The sequence below is a fragment of the Halichoerus grypus genome, chromosome 2 (assembly GCF_964656455.1).
Source record: "Halichoerus grypus chromosome 2, mHalGry1.hap1.1, whole genome shotgun sequence".
NCBI classification, from domain to species: Eukaryota; Metazoa; Chordata; class Mammalia; order Carnivora; family Phocidae; genus Halichoerus; species Halichoerus grypus.
Genome location: NC_135713.1, coordinates 64341359 through 64359008, shown reverse-complemented (window position 1 = coordinate 64359008; position 17650 = coordinate 64341359). Strand labels below are relative to the sequence as shown.

The 17650-nt window shown below is 37.8% G+C and overlaps 1 protein-coding gene across 6 annotated transcripts in view; it reads right to left on the bottom strand.

Moving 5' to 3' along the window:
* Window positions 1-17650, bottom strand: part of NSD1 (nuclear receptor binding SET domain protein 1) — a 147759-nt gene that overhangs the window by 27378 nt on the left and 102731 nt on the right. For all 6 annotated transcript variants that reach the window (XM_036084858.2, XM_036084863.2, XM_036084856.2 and 3 more), the window contains 6 exons: window positions 16135-16210; window positions 12304-12422; window positions 11250-11393; window positions 8167-8290; window positions 2787-2987; window positions 1422-1601 (listed from right to left, as the gene is read on the bottom strand). In XM_036084858.2, the coding sequence (XP_035940751.1) occupies window positions 1422-1601; window positions 2787-2987; window positions 8167-8290; window positions 11250-11393; window positions 12304-12422; window positions 16135-16210 (844 nt within the window). The remainder of the gene's footprint in view (window positions 1-1421; window positions 1602-2786; window positions 2988-8166; window positions 8291-11249; window positions 11394-12303; window positions 12423-16134; window positions 16211-17650) is intronic.

The following is a 17650-nucleotide window of genomic DNA, read 5'->3' as shown; positions in this document are numbered from 1 at the left end:
AAGCCCACCACAGGAAAAATTAAAATAAGGAAATGAGAACTATAAAAGCACCACAGTAAATAGACTAGTGATGATTACTATATCATCCACCTACAGTAACTAGCAAAAATGAGGCTGTGAAAAATGGAAAGAAAAAGTATATAAGAAGCACAACACTGACTATTCTAAAGGAGATGTTTTAAGCTGAAGGAAAAAAAGATACAAAACAAAATTTATTTTTCCTCCACTTTAGAAGAACTTCTAGGAATTAATATCCCTAACAGTGAGGAAACATTTTACAGACATTCATAAATTCCTTCACTTTCCCTTTGTTTCGTCCCTTTAAATTCATGAATAAATGATTTAACAAAAAAGATACACAATTGTACGATATAATACCATCTTCTAGAACTGTTTCTATCTAGGTAGCTACCCCTGCTATCTGGGTATGTGCACAAATGTCTTAAGTAGTATCACTTAAAATTAAGCAATGGTTTTTTCTGACGGTGGGACTTGGGACAATTTAGATTATTTATTTGTTTGTTTGTTTATTTCCTCCCACCCTCCCTCCGATTTAGATTGATTGATTTCCTCCCTCCAGTTTATCTTCCCTTCCCCCCCAGCTTTATTGAGATATAACTGATCTATAACATTGTGTAAGGTTAAAGTGTACAACAGAGATACTAGATATATGTATATACTGTGAAATGATTGCTGAAATAAGTTTAGGTGACACATCCAACACCTCACATAGTTACAATTTTTTTTCTTTTTGGTGGGGCAGTGAGAATTTTTAAGATCTACTCTCTTTAGCAGCTTGCAAATATACAATACAGTATTGTTAATTACAGTTACCATGCTGTACATTAAGTCCCCCAAACTTACTCATCTTCTAACTGGAGATCATACTCTCCCATTTTCCAAGGGTGATTTTATTTCCTTTCCCATGTCTTTTTCTTTATTGTTTCATTTGTTTATCATTTATTTTTTTAAACATCTATTTATTTATTTAAGAGTGTGTGTGTGTACACATGCATGCACGCGAGAAGTAGGGGAGAGGGGAATGGGCAGAGGGAGAGAGAAGCTCAAGCAGACTCTGTGATAAGCGCTGAGCCCAAGGCAGGGCTCGATCCCACTACCCTAAGATCATGACCTGAGCCAAAACCAATAGTCAGATGCTCAACCGACTGTGCCGCCCAGGTGCCCTTCATTTGTTCATCATTTTAATAAAAATAAGGTCATTATTCAAAATAATAAAATAAAACCTCTCCCTACTGGGGGAAAAAAAACAAGTTTAAACGTTTGCTATGTTATCATTAATTCAAGACATTACTTCCTAATATTTCTCTAGTAACAATGTGAAGAAAATAATTTTTGTTGCAATTAGAATATTGTATTAATCTCTTTTTAGACTATTCATGTATTAAGCAGTCATGTCTTACCTTCTGAGCATACAAAACACCAGCTAACATTAACGTGCTCATGATTTCGGCAGCCCCGCCTAGGTGTAAAGTGATTAGGGCAGATGATACTATTAGATGCAAGAATCTTGGACCCGGCAGCCAGGCAAAAGTCATTGGCATGGTATGCCACAGGGCAGCGGACACAGCGCATCAGACGACCTAAAATTACAAGAAGCAGGAAAACCAGTAGTAAAAGAAAAACAAAGAAAACATAAAAGCAACATGAGTTTTGAAATTTCTTTGTCAGCACTGAGAAAATGTCACTAACAGAAGGAAGCACTACTAGGACAAGGGATCACAAAACACACAATTCCCTATGAAAAGCTCAGATGGGAGCTATGTGATAAGCTGCCATAAAGGAGTCAGATCCCACAACTGTTAAGTGAGCCTGCCTCACCAAGGAAAGCCCTATTCAATCCACTGCCCTGACTTCTAGGAAACCTGGCATCAGCCTCAAACTAAATAGGTGGGATGTGCACAATCAGAATAAAAAGGCAGCTAGGAGAAAGACTAACGCTTGCTTTCATTGCCTGGTACTGAGTGATTCTTAAAGCCTGAATTTTTAGGTGAATGAAACTTTCCACCCCTTCCAGATAAAATATGTCCTCTAATATACATCACCTACTAAAAACCATTACCAAACCACCTAAATGCAATCTACAATAGCAACTGAAAAGGGGAAGGTAAGCTGATGGTTAACCTATAATTTTGATCAAGCAAGTGAAATTACTGTACTTAAGACTGATGAGATCTATAGGCTCAGGAAATCATATTACAAAAGGTACTGCCAGTCTAATTAGAAGAAAAGGCAAAACACTGGTAAATGTTTCCTGCTCGATCCCTTATGGGAGAAGTAGGGACTCTCTGGGCATACTTTTGGAAACCTCAGCTCTCAACCTAACTATAAAGCAGGAAAGAGGTGTCAGGATAAAAGTTTCCAATTTAAAAAACAAATCAACACAAAACAAAAACCTCAATTCTGTCCTAAATTCATACCTGAATAATATCACATCTGACAACCACAGAGATAAAGGGTTCACAGGAAAAGAATGCATTTTGGTCTAATGGAGTAGGGAGAGGAAGACCTACAGCAAAACACTTTCTCAAACTAAGTATCACGTGAAATCCAAATATTTGAAGCCACCACATAACAATAGGGCTCCATAGAATACAATGTGGCAACTGTTGGACTAGTCCATTATTTTCTTCTCTCTCACATAAAATGCTGGTACCCTGACAAAAGCTAGAGGCCATGAAGAGACATGCCACATCGCCTCTGGAAATACACACTACCAATGACACCAAGGTTCTACAATTAGACCAGTCCATGTGAGAAACCCGTACCTTTAGATGCAGAAACACTGGCTGGATTAGCAGCATGGCAGGTTATACAGATGTGGAGGGAGCACCGGAAGCCCTTGTTCTGCATGACAGTGGGTGGATACTTCTGGACACATTCTTCATGGTAAAACTTTCCACACAAGGGCAAAAGGCACCTTTTAACATCTTCTCCACTCTGCTTACAAACAAAACAGGTATGGATTCCTGGTAAACAAAAGGAAGGTAATAAATTAACACCAATTCAAGAAATCATCCAATGCTAAACCATTAGATGAAAAGTTTGTTAAGTACACAATTCTGTACCAAGTTCCAATATGGCGGGGGGGCCCTCCGTACCACCAAGCAATTCTCCAACACCAGCTGGGTGTCTTACAATTCAACTCAATTCTGAAACTATATACATGGAGGTAACATCATATCCCACAGGTTAAGGACTCAATTCTACAAGCCGGCCCTTGCCCCCAACTTCAGATGCCAGTCTCAAGTCCAGGTTGTCACCTATACTTCTGACTGGCTATAAATCAGAGGTTCCTACAACCTCCACTTCCTTGGGTTTAATTTGCTATAATGGCTCATAGAACTCAGAGAAACATTTTATTTACTGAATCACCAGTTTATCATGAAAAGATAATACTCATGAATAGCTACATGGAAGAGATGCATAGGGCAAGGTAGGAGGAAAGGGTGTAGAGCTTCCATGCCTTCTGCAAGAGCACCACTTTATTCTGAATCTCCACATACCCACCAATACAGAAGCTTCCGAAACCCATCCTTTTGGGTTTTGATGGAGACTTCATTGCATAGGCTGATTAAACCATTGGCCACTGGGGATTGACCTAACCTCCAGCCCCCTCCCCTCGCTAGAGATTAGGGGGATAGGAGTGAGAGTTCTAGCCCTATAATTATAAGGTTGGTTCTACTGGCAATCAAGCCCCCATCCTCAGGTGTGTCTTTTATTAACATAATAAAACACACACAAAGGACATCTTTATCACTCTCACCACTTAGGAGAGGCCAAGGTTTTGGGAGCTCTGTGCCACAAGCTAAAGACCAAAATATGTATGTTTTATTATAAATCACAATATCACAGTAAAGAACTTTGTAACAGACTGATCAGGCTGATAACATGAACCTACTGAACAATCGTAAGATCATTATTAAGTGAGAAACTCTTGATAATATATGCTTGCTGATGTGATGCAATAGAAAGTACACATTACCTACAAAGCATTCCTGCCAAAAGAAAACTGACCTGAAATTAATCCAGCCTCTAGATCTAACTACACGTTTCCAGGAAATATGGAAGATAGAGGAACAAGTTAAGGACACCTGAAAGATGCAATCAACCAAATATGCAACGCGGAAATTTTAGCAGGACAAATGTTAAGACCGTTGTCTTAACAAATAAACGACATTAAAAAATAGGATGAGGGTGTACTGTTGTAGATTAAAAGAAATTTAAGAGACATATCAAAAAATACAATAAAGGCAGTCTTATTTGGATCTTGATTAAAATACTGTAAGAAGACATCTTTGAGACATATGGGAAAATGTGAAAATGGGACTGGGCAGTAGGTGACACACAGAAGTTACTGTATAATTTTTCTACATATTAGATATATTTTTTTAAGTTGTGCTAGACCTTTTGAAATATACGGGTAAAGCACTGGGTATTATATAAGACTGATGAATCACAGACCTGTACTCCTGAAACAAATAAAAAATAAAAAGAAATATATGGGTAAACAGAGGCAGAAAACTGGTAACTACTGAAGCTAAATGATGAATACATGGGGTTGTTTTATACTGTTCTACTTTTGTAAACGTCTGAAGATTTCTGTAATACAAAGTTTAAGAAAAGGGAAATTAAAAAAAAGAAAAGAAAAGAAAAGAAACTACCTCTCTCTGAGAAGCAATACAAAGTAAGGGAAAGAGCCCAGGCTTGAGAGACAGACCTGAACATGAATCTTGCCCCCGACACTTCTGGAAACAGGAATTCATTAAAATAACCCACCACACCTATGAACAGTAAGATTACCCAGCTAATAATGATTTTAAGAAAAAATTTTAATTATGCATTTGGAAATAAGCAAACTATTTACTGCCTGATGCCAATATTAAACTGGAATAACCTAAATTATGGTGTGGTCACTCCACATTAGGAAAACAGGGTGAGCCACAAGAAAAAAGATATGACTCCTTTATTCTTACTCTATTCATCTTGACTAAAACTAGGGTAAAATTTCCTACCCTCAAAAATAATAACTCTACCTCACATCATATATAAAAATCAATTCAAAATAGACCTTAGACATAAAGCTGAAACCAAAAACTATAAAATTTTCGTTAGAAAACAAAGAAAAGCTTTGTGACATTGGGTTATACAAGATTTCTTCAATATGACACCAAAGCAAAATCTCTAAAGAGAACAAACTGATAAACAACATCATTACAACTAAAAAACTGCTCTTCAAAAGACTCAATTAAGAAAATGAAAAACCAACCCACAGTTTGGCAGAATAATTTTACAAGTATGTATCTGATAAATAACTTGTATCCAGAATATATATAATGAACGCTTAAAACTCAACAGTAAGAAAATAAACAACCTAATTAAAAAAAAAAAAAAAGATTTGAACAGATACTTCATCAAGGAACATGGCAAAAAAGCACATTAAAAAGACGCACATCATTTGTCATTAGGAAAATGCACATTAAAACCACAATGAGATACCACTACACATCTGTCCAAATGACTAAAATTAAAAAGACTGACAATACCAAGTGCTGATGAAGATGTGGAAGAACTGAAACTCTCATACATTACTGATGAGAATGTAAAATGTGTACAAACACTTTGGAAGTTTCTTAAAAAGTTAAACATATACCTACCATGCCATTCCGCCCTTAGGTATTTACAGAAGTAAAAAGAAAATGTATCCATACAAAGACATGAATGTTCACAGCAGCTCTGTTAATAATACCCCAACCTAAGAACAACCCAAATGTACATCAAGAGATGAATGAATATATATCACCAACTGTGATACATCCATACAATGGAATACTACCCAGCAATAAAAAGGAATGAACTCTCAATACCTACAACAATGTTGTTGAATCTCAAATTAACTATGCTGATGGATGGTTTCACAGGTGTATGTACACACACATATATATGTCAGAACTTATGAAACTATACTTTGTGCAGTACTGCACATCAACTATACCTCAATAAAGCTATTTTAAGAAAGAGAATGAACTACTGATACACACATTAACACAGATGAGTGTCAAAAACATTACGCTGAGCTAGACACAAAAAACTACATACATTTTGTTCCACTTATATGAAACTCTTAAAAAAGATAAATCTAATGTGTAGTTACAGAAAGCAGATCATTGTTTGCCTGAAATAGGATTGGGGGAGGGGGAAATGAGGGGCATAAGGATCAACTGGGACTAAGTACAAGGGAACTTTCAGGAGTGACGGAAATGTTCTGAATCTTCATTATGTTTGTGGTTACATAGGTGTTTATAAATTTTATCAAAACCTATCAAAACATACATTAAAACTAGTGCGTTTTATAGTAGGTAAATTATACTTCAGTAAGGTTAATTCTTTAAAAAATACCTTTGCCTTAACTTGTTCAGAGAATATCACATTATAATAAAGATAAGACTAGCAAAACTGGATTATCTGTACAAAAGGCAAGATCTTTCTAAGGTTAGGATAAGAGATATGCACATACCTAAAATTTTTTTTCCTAATTTCATTTATAGGGCTGGATGGTACTATTTCCCATAATGATCAAAAGCCCACTGTGCAGGAGGCAAAATAACCCAACAATTTTTGTCTTCCAGCTTTTATTCCCACATTGCTAAAAGTAGTGGCAGAAAGAGGAGATAACTCAATATGACACAGCCACTGATTTACAGACACAAGTTAATTCTGTCTCTTGTTCCCACAGGTGCTACTCTAAACCTACACTCTACCTTCAAGTTAGAAATCACCTTTCCCCCATCATTCTCATCGAACTAAGAAAAAACACTGGCTTCTTTATTCTGCCTCCCAACTCCAAGGTACATTCCTGTTTTATCTTTTCCTCTCTTCAAGATTATTCTCTCCTGTCACTTTGTAGCTATACTCCACTAATTATTCCCTCTCCTGTTGCAGGAATTTATTTCCCTATGTGGTTCTTAACATTCATCCTACAAACACTCAAGATGTTCTTCCTCTTGACCCTATAATATCCTCCCTTCAGCTACTGCCCTCTTTTTCCATGGATATCAAGCTTTCGTAAGACGTAGTGTATACTGCTATCCATTTGCCCTTCAACCAGGTTTAGTGTGGCATCCTCTGGCAAAAAGTCAAGCCTTTTCTCACTGCTAAATATAACAGCTTCTTATCACCCCAGAACCTCCTTGGTCTCTTTGCCACAAATGCCCCTGCTGATGACACCCCACTCTCCCTGGCTTCACAGACATTCTTTGACTAGCTCCTCCTCATCCTCCAGTGTTTTTTTTAATGTGGGCACCCCCTGAGTACTTTTGTTGGTCCTTTTCTCCCTCTCCAGATGCTTTCTCCTTGGGCAGGTTCATTCACACTTGCGGTTTTAATGACTTAGGGGTGTAACAGCTTTTAGCCCCCATTTTTTCTTACTACTTAAATGCTGTAACATTCACATATAATGCTGAAGAAAGAACAATCTCCTTAGCATAGCTTGTGAGGTACTTTACAGGTGGTTACATCTGACCATTCTTAGTTTCTGAGCCAATCTATGTAACTCTCAAAATATGTCTTTCCTTTTTTGGTAAACAGTTTTGTTCACGTATGATATACACACAGAAAAGTACAGCATCCTAAGTGTACAGTTCACAAATAATCAAAGAAAACACGCTTATGTAATCACCACTCAACTCAAGAAATATAAAACATCACCAGTAATCCAGAAACCCTCCTTGTCACTACCAATGCCTCTTCCCTAAAGTATCTTAAACTCTAAACACACTAACCTATCCCTCCTATTTCCCCAATATTCTATACTTTCATTACTGGACCTTCTTGTTCTTCACCTCCCCACACCAATTTCCATGCCTCTTTTAAAGACAAATTCAGTTATCTTCCTCTGTGGAACTGGCTCATCTTTATTCACTTATCACTACAAATCTATCTCTACTACAATCCTTCTGCACTATATTATACTATCCATTCATTATTCACTTGATATTCTTTTCTACAGGCAAAGATCACACAGCACCTATCTGCGTCTGTAGCAACTAGCCCAGTATTGCCACAAAAAGTGTCTGCAATAAATGTTGGGAATTTTTCCCGAAAAACTTAAACATCTTTGGAAGAAAACCCCATCTATATCTACTTCACCTGTGCGACATTCATTGCAGATAAATTTTCCTCTTGGCATCTCAGTTAATCCAAGGCACTCCAGGTGGAAAGCCCCACAGCACTGAGCCTCACATAACAGCAGCTCACCCAGTTTCTCACAGTTCTGTTAAGAGAAAGAAAACAGGTATGTCTATAGAGAAAAGATTTTTAAAGTCCCAAGCAGGCGGCCTTCATGAAGGCAAAGATTAAGCAGCAGCTTTCCAGAAAGAAGAAAGCTCACCATTTATTCAGCCAATATTTAATGATTAACTCCTCTATGCCAGGTTCCACAAAGTCCCTGGCTCTCATGATTCATATATTCTAAGGATTGAAAATACAAGTAAACAAACAGGAAAGATATCAGATAATGATAAGCATTAAGTAGAGAATTCAAACAGCTACTTTGGATTGGGTGATTGGGAATGGCCTCTCAGATGGAATTCTGAACTCCAAGTCAGTCACATGATCTGACAGAAAGACCAGGAAGACAAATACAGAAAGTCCACAGATAGGAAAAACTATGTCATGTCTGAGAATCACAAGGAAAGTCAGTGGACTAAAATGAACAAAAGTTAGAAGTGGTAGAAGATGAGGTAAGAAAAAGGCAACAGCCTGATTGTGTGGCCTTACACATTATGCTACAGTTTCAAATTTTATTCTAATTACAGAGGTGTGCCATTAGAGGGCTTTAACAAGGGAAGGCTAAAGTCAGATATTTAAAAACAGATTCCTCTGATTACTACATGGAAAATGAGTTCAAGAATGAGAAAGGTGAGAAGAGTAGCAAAGAGACAATCAAGAAGCCTACTGTAATAGTTCAAGCAAAAGATACTGGTTAGCTAGACTTGGGTTGTTAACAGTCTCACAAAAGGGCTCTCATCAAGGTTTGAACAATGTTTGAGTTAGATCTACAACCATCTCAGAGAGATCACCTTTGAGATGATCTCATCTAAGACAGGGTGTCATTTATGATAGGGCGTTAGGAAATAAAGATCTGGCTCTGTTGCTTTCAAAACATAAGATTTATGAAAATTCTGCAAATTCCCAACATTTGTTACTTTCATCCCTCTAACATCCTGACGTTTCCGAACCCATAGTGATCAGCAGGAAAATACTAAAAATGAAAAAGAGTCTTATTGTGGAAGACAAGAAAGAGGGAAGGCGACTAGATAAGTCTAATATCTTCAAGAACCCAAAGAAACAACAGGTCTTGGCCACTTAACATCAAACCTTAAATAAACAAATGAGTAGGAGAGCTTTGGGAAAAAATGCCAGAGGCAGCCAGGGATAAAGAGCAGACAGACCCCAAAGTCTTAACCTATAGTGTAAATTAGTCTTACACTTTGGCTCTTCCATTATCCCCTATTCACAGATAAAAACTGACAAATGCTATAAATATTACCTACTTTCTTTTGTATATTCACAGTGTCAATGATACCAGCTCTTATGTACAATAAACAAATTCGCCATCACTATTTAAACAGGAAAACTTCAATTACAGTATATATCAAAGAATGTTTTCAAGTTAAGCAAATGTTACAGACTAACCCTTTAACAGGGATGACCATGTAATTTCATCTTTCAAAATGGTAACCATGTGAGTGAAAGGACATGATATTAATAAATTAAACAAGGACAACAGATAAACAAAGAGTGATCCAAACAATCCAGGACCACAAGGCAACTATCCCTTTAACCATTTTTTGTTGATAATCTTTGTGGCCATATAGTCTTTAAGGACTAACTAACAGTGTGTGTGGGTGCTGATCTGAATATGATCAACCTTCTTTACATAATAGTAAAAATGAAAAAACAAAGAAACTGAGTTGAAATTCTATTGTTTATCATAACATATTCTGGGCTTGGGTTAACTTTTATTTTTTAGCCATTTCAATAAGAAAAAAGAAAAAAAAACTAATAATCTTCAACTTTTTATAGGCCAGCTTTTAAGAATTTACAAAGGTAAATCAAGCCCATAAAAAAGAGAACATAACCAAAGCATCCATTTAATTGACTCTACTCCCAAGTCTGATAAAGGCTCTTTACAGAGAGGCAACACAACATAGTGATTAGCTCTAAACTCAGACTGCTTGAGTTTGAATCCTGGCTTCGCTGTGTGACTATAAGCAAGTTATGTAACATCTCTATGCCTCAGTTCCTCACCTATAAAAATGAGGACATGGTAGTCTACTTTACAAGACTGTTATGACTAAATGACTTAATATTTATAAAAGTTTTATTTTTATTTATTTTTTAAATTTATTTATTTTTCTGGAGGTGGGGAGGGAGAGACAATCTTAAGCCTGATGTTGGCCTCGATCTCACAATTCTGAGATCATGACCTGGGCCAAAATCAAGAGTCGGCTGTCTAACCCAGGCGCCCCTGGAATATTTATAAAGTGATGGAAACTCTTGACACACAGTAAACACTGTATAAATACTTATTAAACAAATATAAAAAGGCAGGTGGTAGATTCTCTAAAGTCACTACTTTAAAGGTAAAGAAATCTTAAAGTGAAAATTTCCCTTGCAGCATTCCTTAGAAACCCAGAGATTCTCACACCATGAAACGTACAGGAAAATGATCTTTAAGCAATCACCAGATTCACCTTCTCCCATCTCAGACCGGCTTCATGGCATCTATTCATGGGTAACAAGGGCAAGTGATTGACCAACACTAAATATTTCTTTTCCTTTCTCTTTTTGTAAAAAGGGGTAAGACTTAGGGGCGCCTGGGTGGCTCAGTCGTTAAGCGTCTGCCTTTAGCTCAGGTCATGATCCCAGGGTCCTGGGATCGAGCCCCACATCGGGCTCTCTGCTCGGCGGGAGGACTGCTTCTCCCTCTCCCACTCCCCCTGCTGTGTTCCCTCTCTCACTGTCTCTCTCTGTCAAATAAATAAACAGAATCTTTAAAAAAAAAAAAAGGGGGGGGGGTAAGACTTAAATCCTTAAAGGGAAGTGACTCTACTGGAATCATCCAGGAAAATGTTTATTCTAACCATGACTGGGTTATCAAGAGATGGAGAGGGCTTCTCTTAAGAGACATGCAAGCAATCAAAATCCAAGTGGGCAACATCCTCTACCTGACAAACATTCTCCTTGAGTGCAGCTCCTCCGCCTCGTTCGCCCTGCAGCTTTTTAGATGCCGGCATCCCATGATCATTCTCTACACCCTCCTCAACAGTCTCCTTAGGGCTTGCAGCCGTTCTGTGTGTCATCAGTTCTCCCTTGCAGAGAAAAAATAATGTCCCACATCTGTATTATTGATGTCTCCTCCATCTGACCCCCTCCCTCTGGGCTGCTATTTGTCTAGCCATTAAGCACTTACAGATGTTCAGCCAATCACGCGGGCGGACTGCATGCAATGTTAGTTCTAACCCTGCTGTGATTGGGCGGGTAGTGGGCGCCTCATGCCCTGCCACTAACTGCTCTGAGGCTGTTCCACTGGAACTTTTTGAGCTGTTCCATTTTAAGGTTTCACTAAGGGAGAGAAAACATTCTTAAGTTTATTTGATTACTTATTTGTCCTTCCAAGATCAGTGTTTCCTAAATAATGCCCCCCTTGGGCATTCTATTCAAATTATCCTGGAAAGAAACACTCTGTATCATAATGTATAAACTGACCTCACTTGTTCTAATTCTCTTTTAACCTCAGTTGAAAAGCCAGAGATAGCATCAATGACTGCACTGATGCTCTACAAGGAAATGGTTTTAAATCTACCTTTGTTTTTTGTTTCCTTAAAGCCAATGTTTACAAACATTAGTCTAAAATTAAGCAGTTGATGGTCTCAAGAAATACGCAAATGAGTTTCCCTTCTAATTGTAGCAGTCTCAACTTTTAAAGGGCAATACCCAAGTTCATTCGGATCATATGGTTACTTGGTATTGTGCTTTGGTTTTAGAAAAAGCTTACTTCATGATGAAAGTTATAAAATTTATCAGACACCTAGAGCATAGGATCTGATCTTTTAAAAAGATCATACCCATAGTTGCCATATATGTCTTCTTACAGCTATTAATTAGCTTGTTTCAGTAGAACATTATTCTTAAGTAAACTCAAGGGAAAGAGGGGTGTGGCCTCTACTGTGAAAAGTAGATTTTCTTTGGAAGGTCAAAAGATGAGGAACTGAGTAATACCTCTGAGGTTGGAGTTTCTTTTGATGAGTCGTCATTTTTCATTTTTTTACAGTGCACCTTGGCTGTAGCATGCCTCTGTCGTTTTCGCTTCCTTGGTTTATCAAATATCTTGGTAGTGCCTATGACAGGAAAACATGCGTTACCTGCTGGCTATTCACTCCCAAGTCCAGGAAATCCTACCTTCAACTAAAAGGACCTCATAGAATTATGGAATGTTAGAGTAAAAAACCAGTCTTAAAGTCCATTTAATTCCCCAACTTAGCAGATGAGGAAGAAGGGCACATTTACCCATGACTATGTAACTAGTTGGGGAAATAGCTACACATATATAAATTCTATCTCATACAGATTAAATGGTAAATGAATACAGTAGGTTAAAGCAGTTTCATTTTATATGACTGAAGTGAAAGACTTCATAGTTCCTCAAAGGACTTTAATATCCTATAGATGGGGAGGAAGTACATTTAGTAGTCAGGAAAAGATACTAAAACCTGACCTCCACAATTAAAGACAGTAAATTATATCACTATATGATTTAAGGATTAAGATAAAAAGCAGAAATACAAAAATCTGGCTTGGGGAAAGGGGAGACCTCCCCCAAAACATTTAATGGCTTAAAGGATATTCATGCAATAGTACTAAAATCTTGAACATCCAACAAAATGTATGATCTAACCTGGCATATTTACAAAATGAAATTCCAGTCTCTCCCTCATTGTCTATTATATATATTTCTTTTTTTTTTTTTTTTTTTAAAGATTTATTTATTTATCTGAGAGAGAGAATGGGAGACAGAGAGCATGAGAGGGGGAGGATCAGAGGGAGAAGCAGACTCCCCGCCGAGCAGGGAGCCCGATGTGGGACTCGATCCCAGGACTCTAGGATCATGACCTGAGCCGAAGGCAGTTGCTTAACCAACTGAGCCACCCAGGCGCCCCTATTATATATATTTCAACTTTTTGTTACAGAAATATCAAGAGGAATCTCAAATGATATTTCATAAAATATTCCAGGATAATTAGGCTAGGTATCAACATGAAGGCTAGACTTTGGAAAACTGGCTTAGTACTCTCTTTCTTGGGATTGCCTGATAGAGATGGAGAAGCTCTGCTATCAAAGCTGCCAATCACCTATGACTAAAAAATTAATATGATAGCAGAATAAAGGTTCAAAATTCTCAGAAGCTGAAACAGTTGATGAAATTTATAAAAGATAAAGTACAGGTTATATGTTTCATAAAAGCTGGACTACAAAAATATTAAGAGCTGACATTTTGAAAGGTTTTTTGTTTAAAGCAAGCAAGCCAATCGGTGAATCTATTAAATTATATATGAACACAAGCTTAACATAAGCTAACATACTACTAGATTTACTTACTAGAAAACTTAATAATCATGGGTCATATTTAAAGATGTGCCCATTTAAGGGGTGCCTCAGTTTATTAATTGTCTGCCTTTGGCTCAGGTCATGATCCTGGGGTCCCAGCACTGACCACTGCATCAGGCTCCCTGCTCAGTGGGCAGTCTGCCTCTCCCTCTTCCTCTGCCCCCTCCACCCCTTGTGCTCGCTCTCTCTCAAAAAAAAACAAAATCTTTTTTTTTTAAAGTGCACATTTGGGGCGCCTGGGTGGCTTAGCTGGTTTAGCGACAGCCTTCGGCTCAGGTCATGATCCCGGAGTCCTGGGGTCGAGCCCCAATCAGGCTCCCAACTCAGCGGGGAGCCTGCTTCTCCCTCTGACCCTCTCCCTTCTCATGCTGTTTCTCTCTCGCTCACTCTCTGATAAATAAATAAATAAAATCTTTAAAAAAACAAAAAATTTAAAAAGTGCTCATTTGAGATCACATGTAGTGCTGCCTGGGTGGCTCAGTCGGTTAAGTGTCTGCCTTCAGCTCAGGTCATGGTCCCGGGGTCCTGGGATGGAGCCATATGTCGGGCTCCCTGCTCAGCAGGGAGTCTGCTTCTCTCTTCCCCTCTGCCCCTCCCCCTCTGCTTGTGTACTTGCTCTCTCTCTCAAATAAATAAAATTTTTTTTTAAAAAAGATCACATGTAATATAACCTTCCCATGATACCCTTTGCTGGCAGACCACATCTGATGCCATGTGCTGAAATCTGGGCTAATGTCTCAGAAATGACACTAATCAATAAATAGCACTGGCAGATGAATGATCAAAGTGGTACAAAAAAGAATAGGCCTGAAAAAATCTGGAGTGAATAACAAGATGGTAGTGTGGCCATGAATTTGGTCAGTTCTGGATTTAGTCCCCCAACCCTGCCACCTCTTTCATCTTCATGTTTTTCTATAAAACAAGGATAATATGGATAATATCCTAAATCTCTGTAATGCTTTAGATGGATTAGAAGTTAACAGTCTTGGGGCGCCTGGGTGGCTCAGTCGTTAAGCATCTGCCTTCGGCTCAGGTCATGATCCCAGGGTCCTGGGATCGAGCCCCACATCGGGCTCTCTGCTCAGCGGGAAGTCTGCTTCTCCCTCTCCCACTCCCCCTGCTTATGTTCCTTCTCTCGCTGTGTCTCTGTCAAATAAATAAATAAAATCTTTAAAAAAAAGTTAACAGTCCTAAAGCAATGGACTGAGCAAACAAAGGATCTGGTAGAGGAAATGCTCAAACTACGATATTCTATCTGTTACTGAATGAAGGGCTGCCCATTCCTCCTACAGGCAGAACCAAGATCAACATGTATAACTTTCAGGAGTCAGATTCAAATGCAACCTAAAAGATTTCCAAGCCCGGTGCCTGGGTGGCTCAGTCAGTTAAGCATCTGACTCTTGATTTCAGCTCAGGTCATGATCTCAGGATCGTGGAATCGAGCCCTGCGTTGGGCTCTGGGCTGAGGGTAGAGCCTGCTTAGGATATTCTCTCTCCTCCCTCTGCCCCTCCCTGCTCGCACTCTCCCTAAAAAAATAAAATAAACTTCAAAAAATATATATAAAATATAAAAGATATCCAAGCCCTTAAAAGAAGCAACCACATGGACCACACTCAAAATATAAGCTGTCTTTTTCAAGCATATGCTCACTCACCAAAAATCATAGATGTGACAAAAGAAACTAAGACTATTTGTGAAAAATAGGCTTAGATGACTTGTAATTTCCCTCTCAACTCAGATTCCACATTTTCTGTCCTATAGAATAAAAACTGAATCAAAGCCAAGAAAGTAATGATTACAGTTAGAGAATCATCTAATAAGAAAATTAAGTAGCAGATTTTTCTTTATTGTTCCTAACTTTTCCTTACTCTAATGTAATTCTAATTCCATGTAACTAATTTCAGCATAAAGCTGAAAATGACCATCCAGCTTTCTAGTGTCATGCATCATGTTAGGAAGCATATTCGGGCAAACAAGTCTGGGTTTTTTCTTTAGATTTTATCTTATTTTATTTATTTTTAAGTAATCTTTACACCTAATGTGGGGCTCAAACTCATGACCCTGAGATCAATAGTCTCATGCTCTTCCAACTGAGCCAGCCAGGTGCCCCTTGGGCAAATAAGTCTTAGAAGTTGCAACCTCACTGGTCTTGCTTACATATGTAACAACTTTTCTAGTTAGCTGAGAAGGTGCTTCATAGTTATTTTGCATTACATTTTTTTTTTTTAAAGATTTTATTTATTTACCTGACAGAGAAAGACACAGTGAGAGAGGGAACACAAGCAGGGGGAGTGGGAGAGGGAGAAGCAGGCTTCCCATGAGCAGGGAGCCCAATGCAGGGCTCCGACCCTGGGACCATGACCCGAGCCAAAGGCAGACACCCAATGACTGAGCCACCCAGGCGCCCCATGCATTACATTTTTTTAAATCTCAAAAATACGCACCTCCACCATACTCTTTAGAATGAGATGCAGCACGTGATTCATTAATGTCATTCTCCAAGTGACCAGCTTCATAACACTACAAATAAACAAAATGCAACAGATTTACAGAAGAACAGAAAATAAACCCTTTATATTATATGCCAAATATGAACTATTATCACAGATACAGAAATCCTGGCTGTTTCTGACAATTAAATAAACAGTATTAATAATAATGGGTTGAACAGAAACTACATGGGGAAAAAAAGACATCAAAAACACACAAAAAAAACAGCTCCAAAAGACTCATACAAACACACACTCCTTTGGGGTGTGGGGGTTAACCAGAGATTCCCAATATATCAAGCAGATACAGAATGGTGCTCTGATTGAAGTGGTAGACAAAGAGAAAGGGTATATATCCAGAGACCCACCATCTCAGTTCTATTCCATACCACCCTGCATTTAAAGTCTATCTTCTTAAGACTGCATTTATAGCCATTAGATTTTACAAAAACTTATTTGATGAATTCTAAATATTAAAAAGCTTTGAATCAGTGCTCACTTCAGCAGCACATACACCAGAAAGCTCTGAATCATGGAATGTCTTTCTGATTTAATTGGCTGTAGATTAATATAAATGAAAGCAACATTAAAACTCAAAACAAAACACTCAGACATCAAGAGTAATTTCCTACACATTTTATTCCCCTACTACTAATGCTTGTATGAATTAGTTCCAGTCCAAGCAAGTGTCTTCTACAACAAAAATAATCTTCAGCAGGAATGTCAAACAAAATTTAGTGGCCACAAAAAGTCAACATAACAGATGCTATTCTTGCTATAAAGTTCCTAAATTTTGAGGTCAAAACAAGCTAAAATACAGCAGTGAATTTCCAAATGCTCATTATACACATTAATCAAATCATTAACTTATGTATGTCAATTATATCTCAATAAAACAGGTAAAATATCATTCACTAAACTAGCCCTAATTCTTATTTTCTTTAAAATTTGTAATTACCTCACCTGTAGCAGTAATGCAACAGCCTTACATAATTCACCTTGTATAATACTACTAAATTTATCACCTAATAGCAAATGTTACTTTCATGCAAAATATTCGAATGAATCATAGTTTCCTTGGCCCTTACCATCTACCTCTTCCAACAATCTTGCAAATGGCTAAGATTTGAATAAGACAAAGTCAAGAGAGAAAGCACTGCGCAGAAGGAAACTATCACAGCCTTACTAGGACATGTCTTAGGAAATGGACTTTGAGAAGAGTAAAAGACTTAAAGGATATAATGCAGACTTTAAAATGAGGTACAAAAACATGAATAAATTGAGTTTTACAATTACATGCTAATCCAGATGGGTGAATAACTCACAAAAACAAAAACTAGGATCCTCAATATAGGATTAAATGATAGAAGCCTGTTATTGCTGATGAAAGTCTAAAAACTCTATATTTGATTTGCTTACAATCTGCATTTTTCCTTTAAAGAAAGAAAATTTTAATAGGAAATCTGTGCAC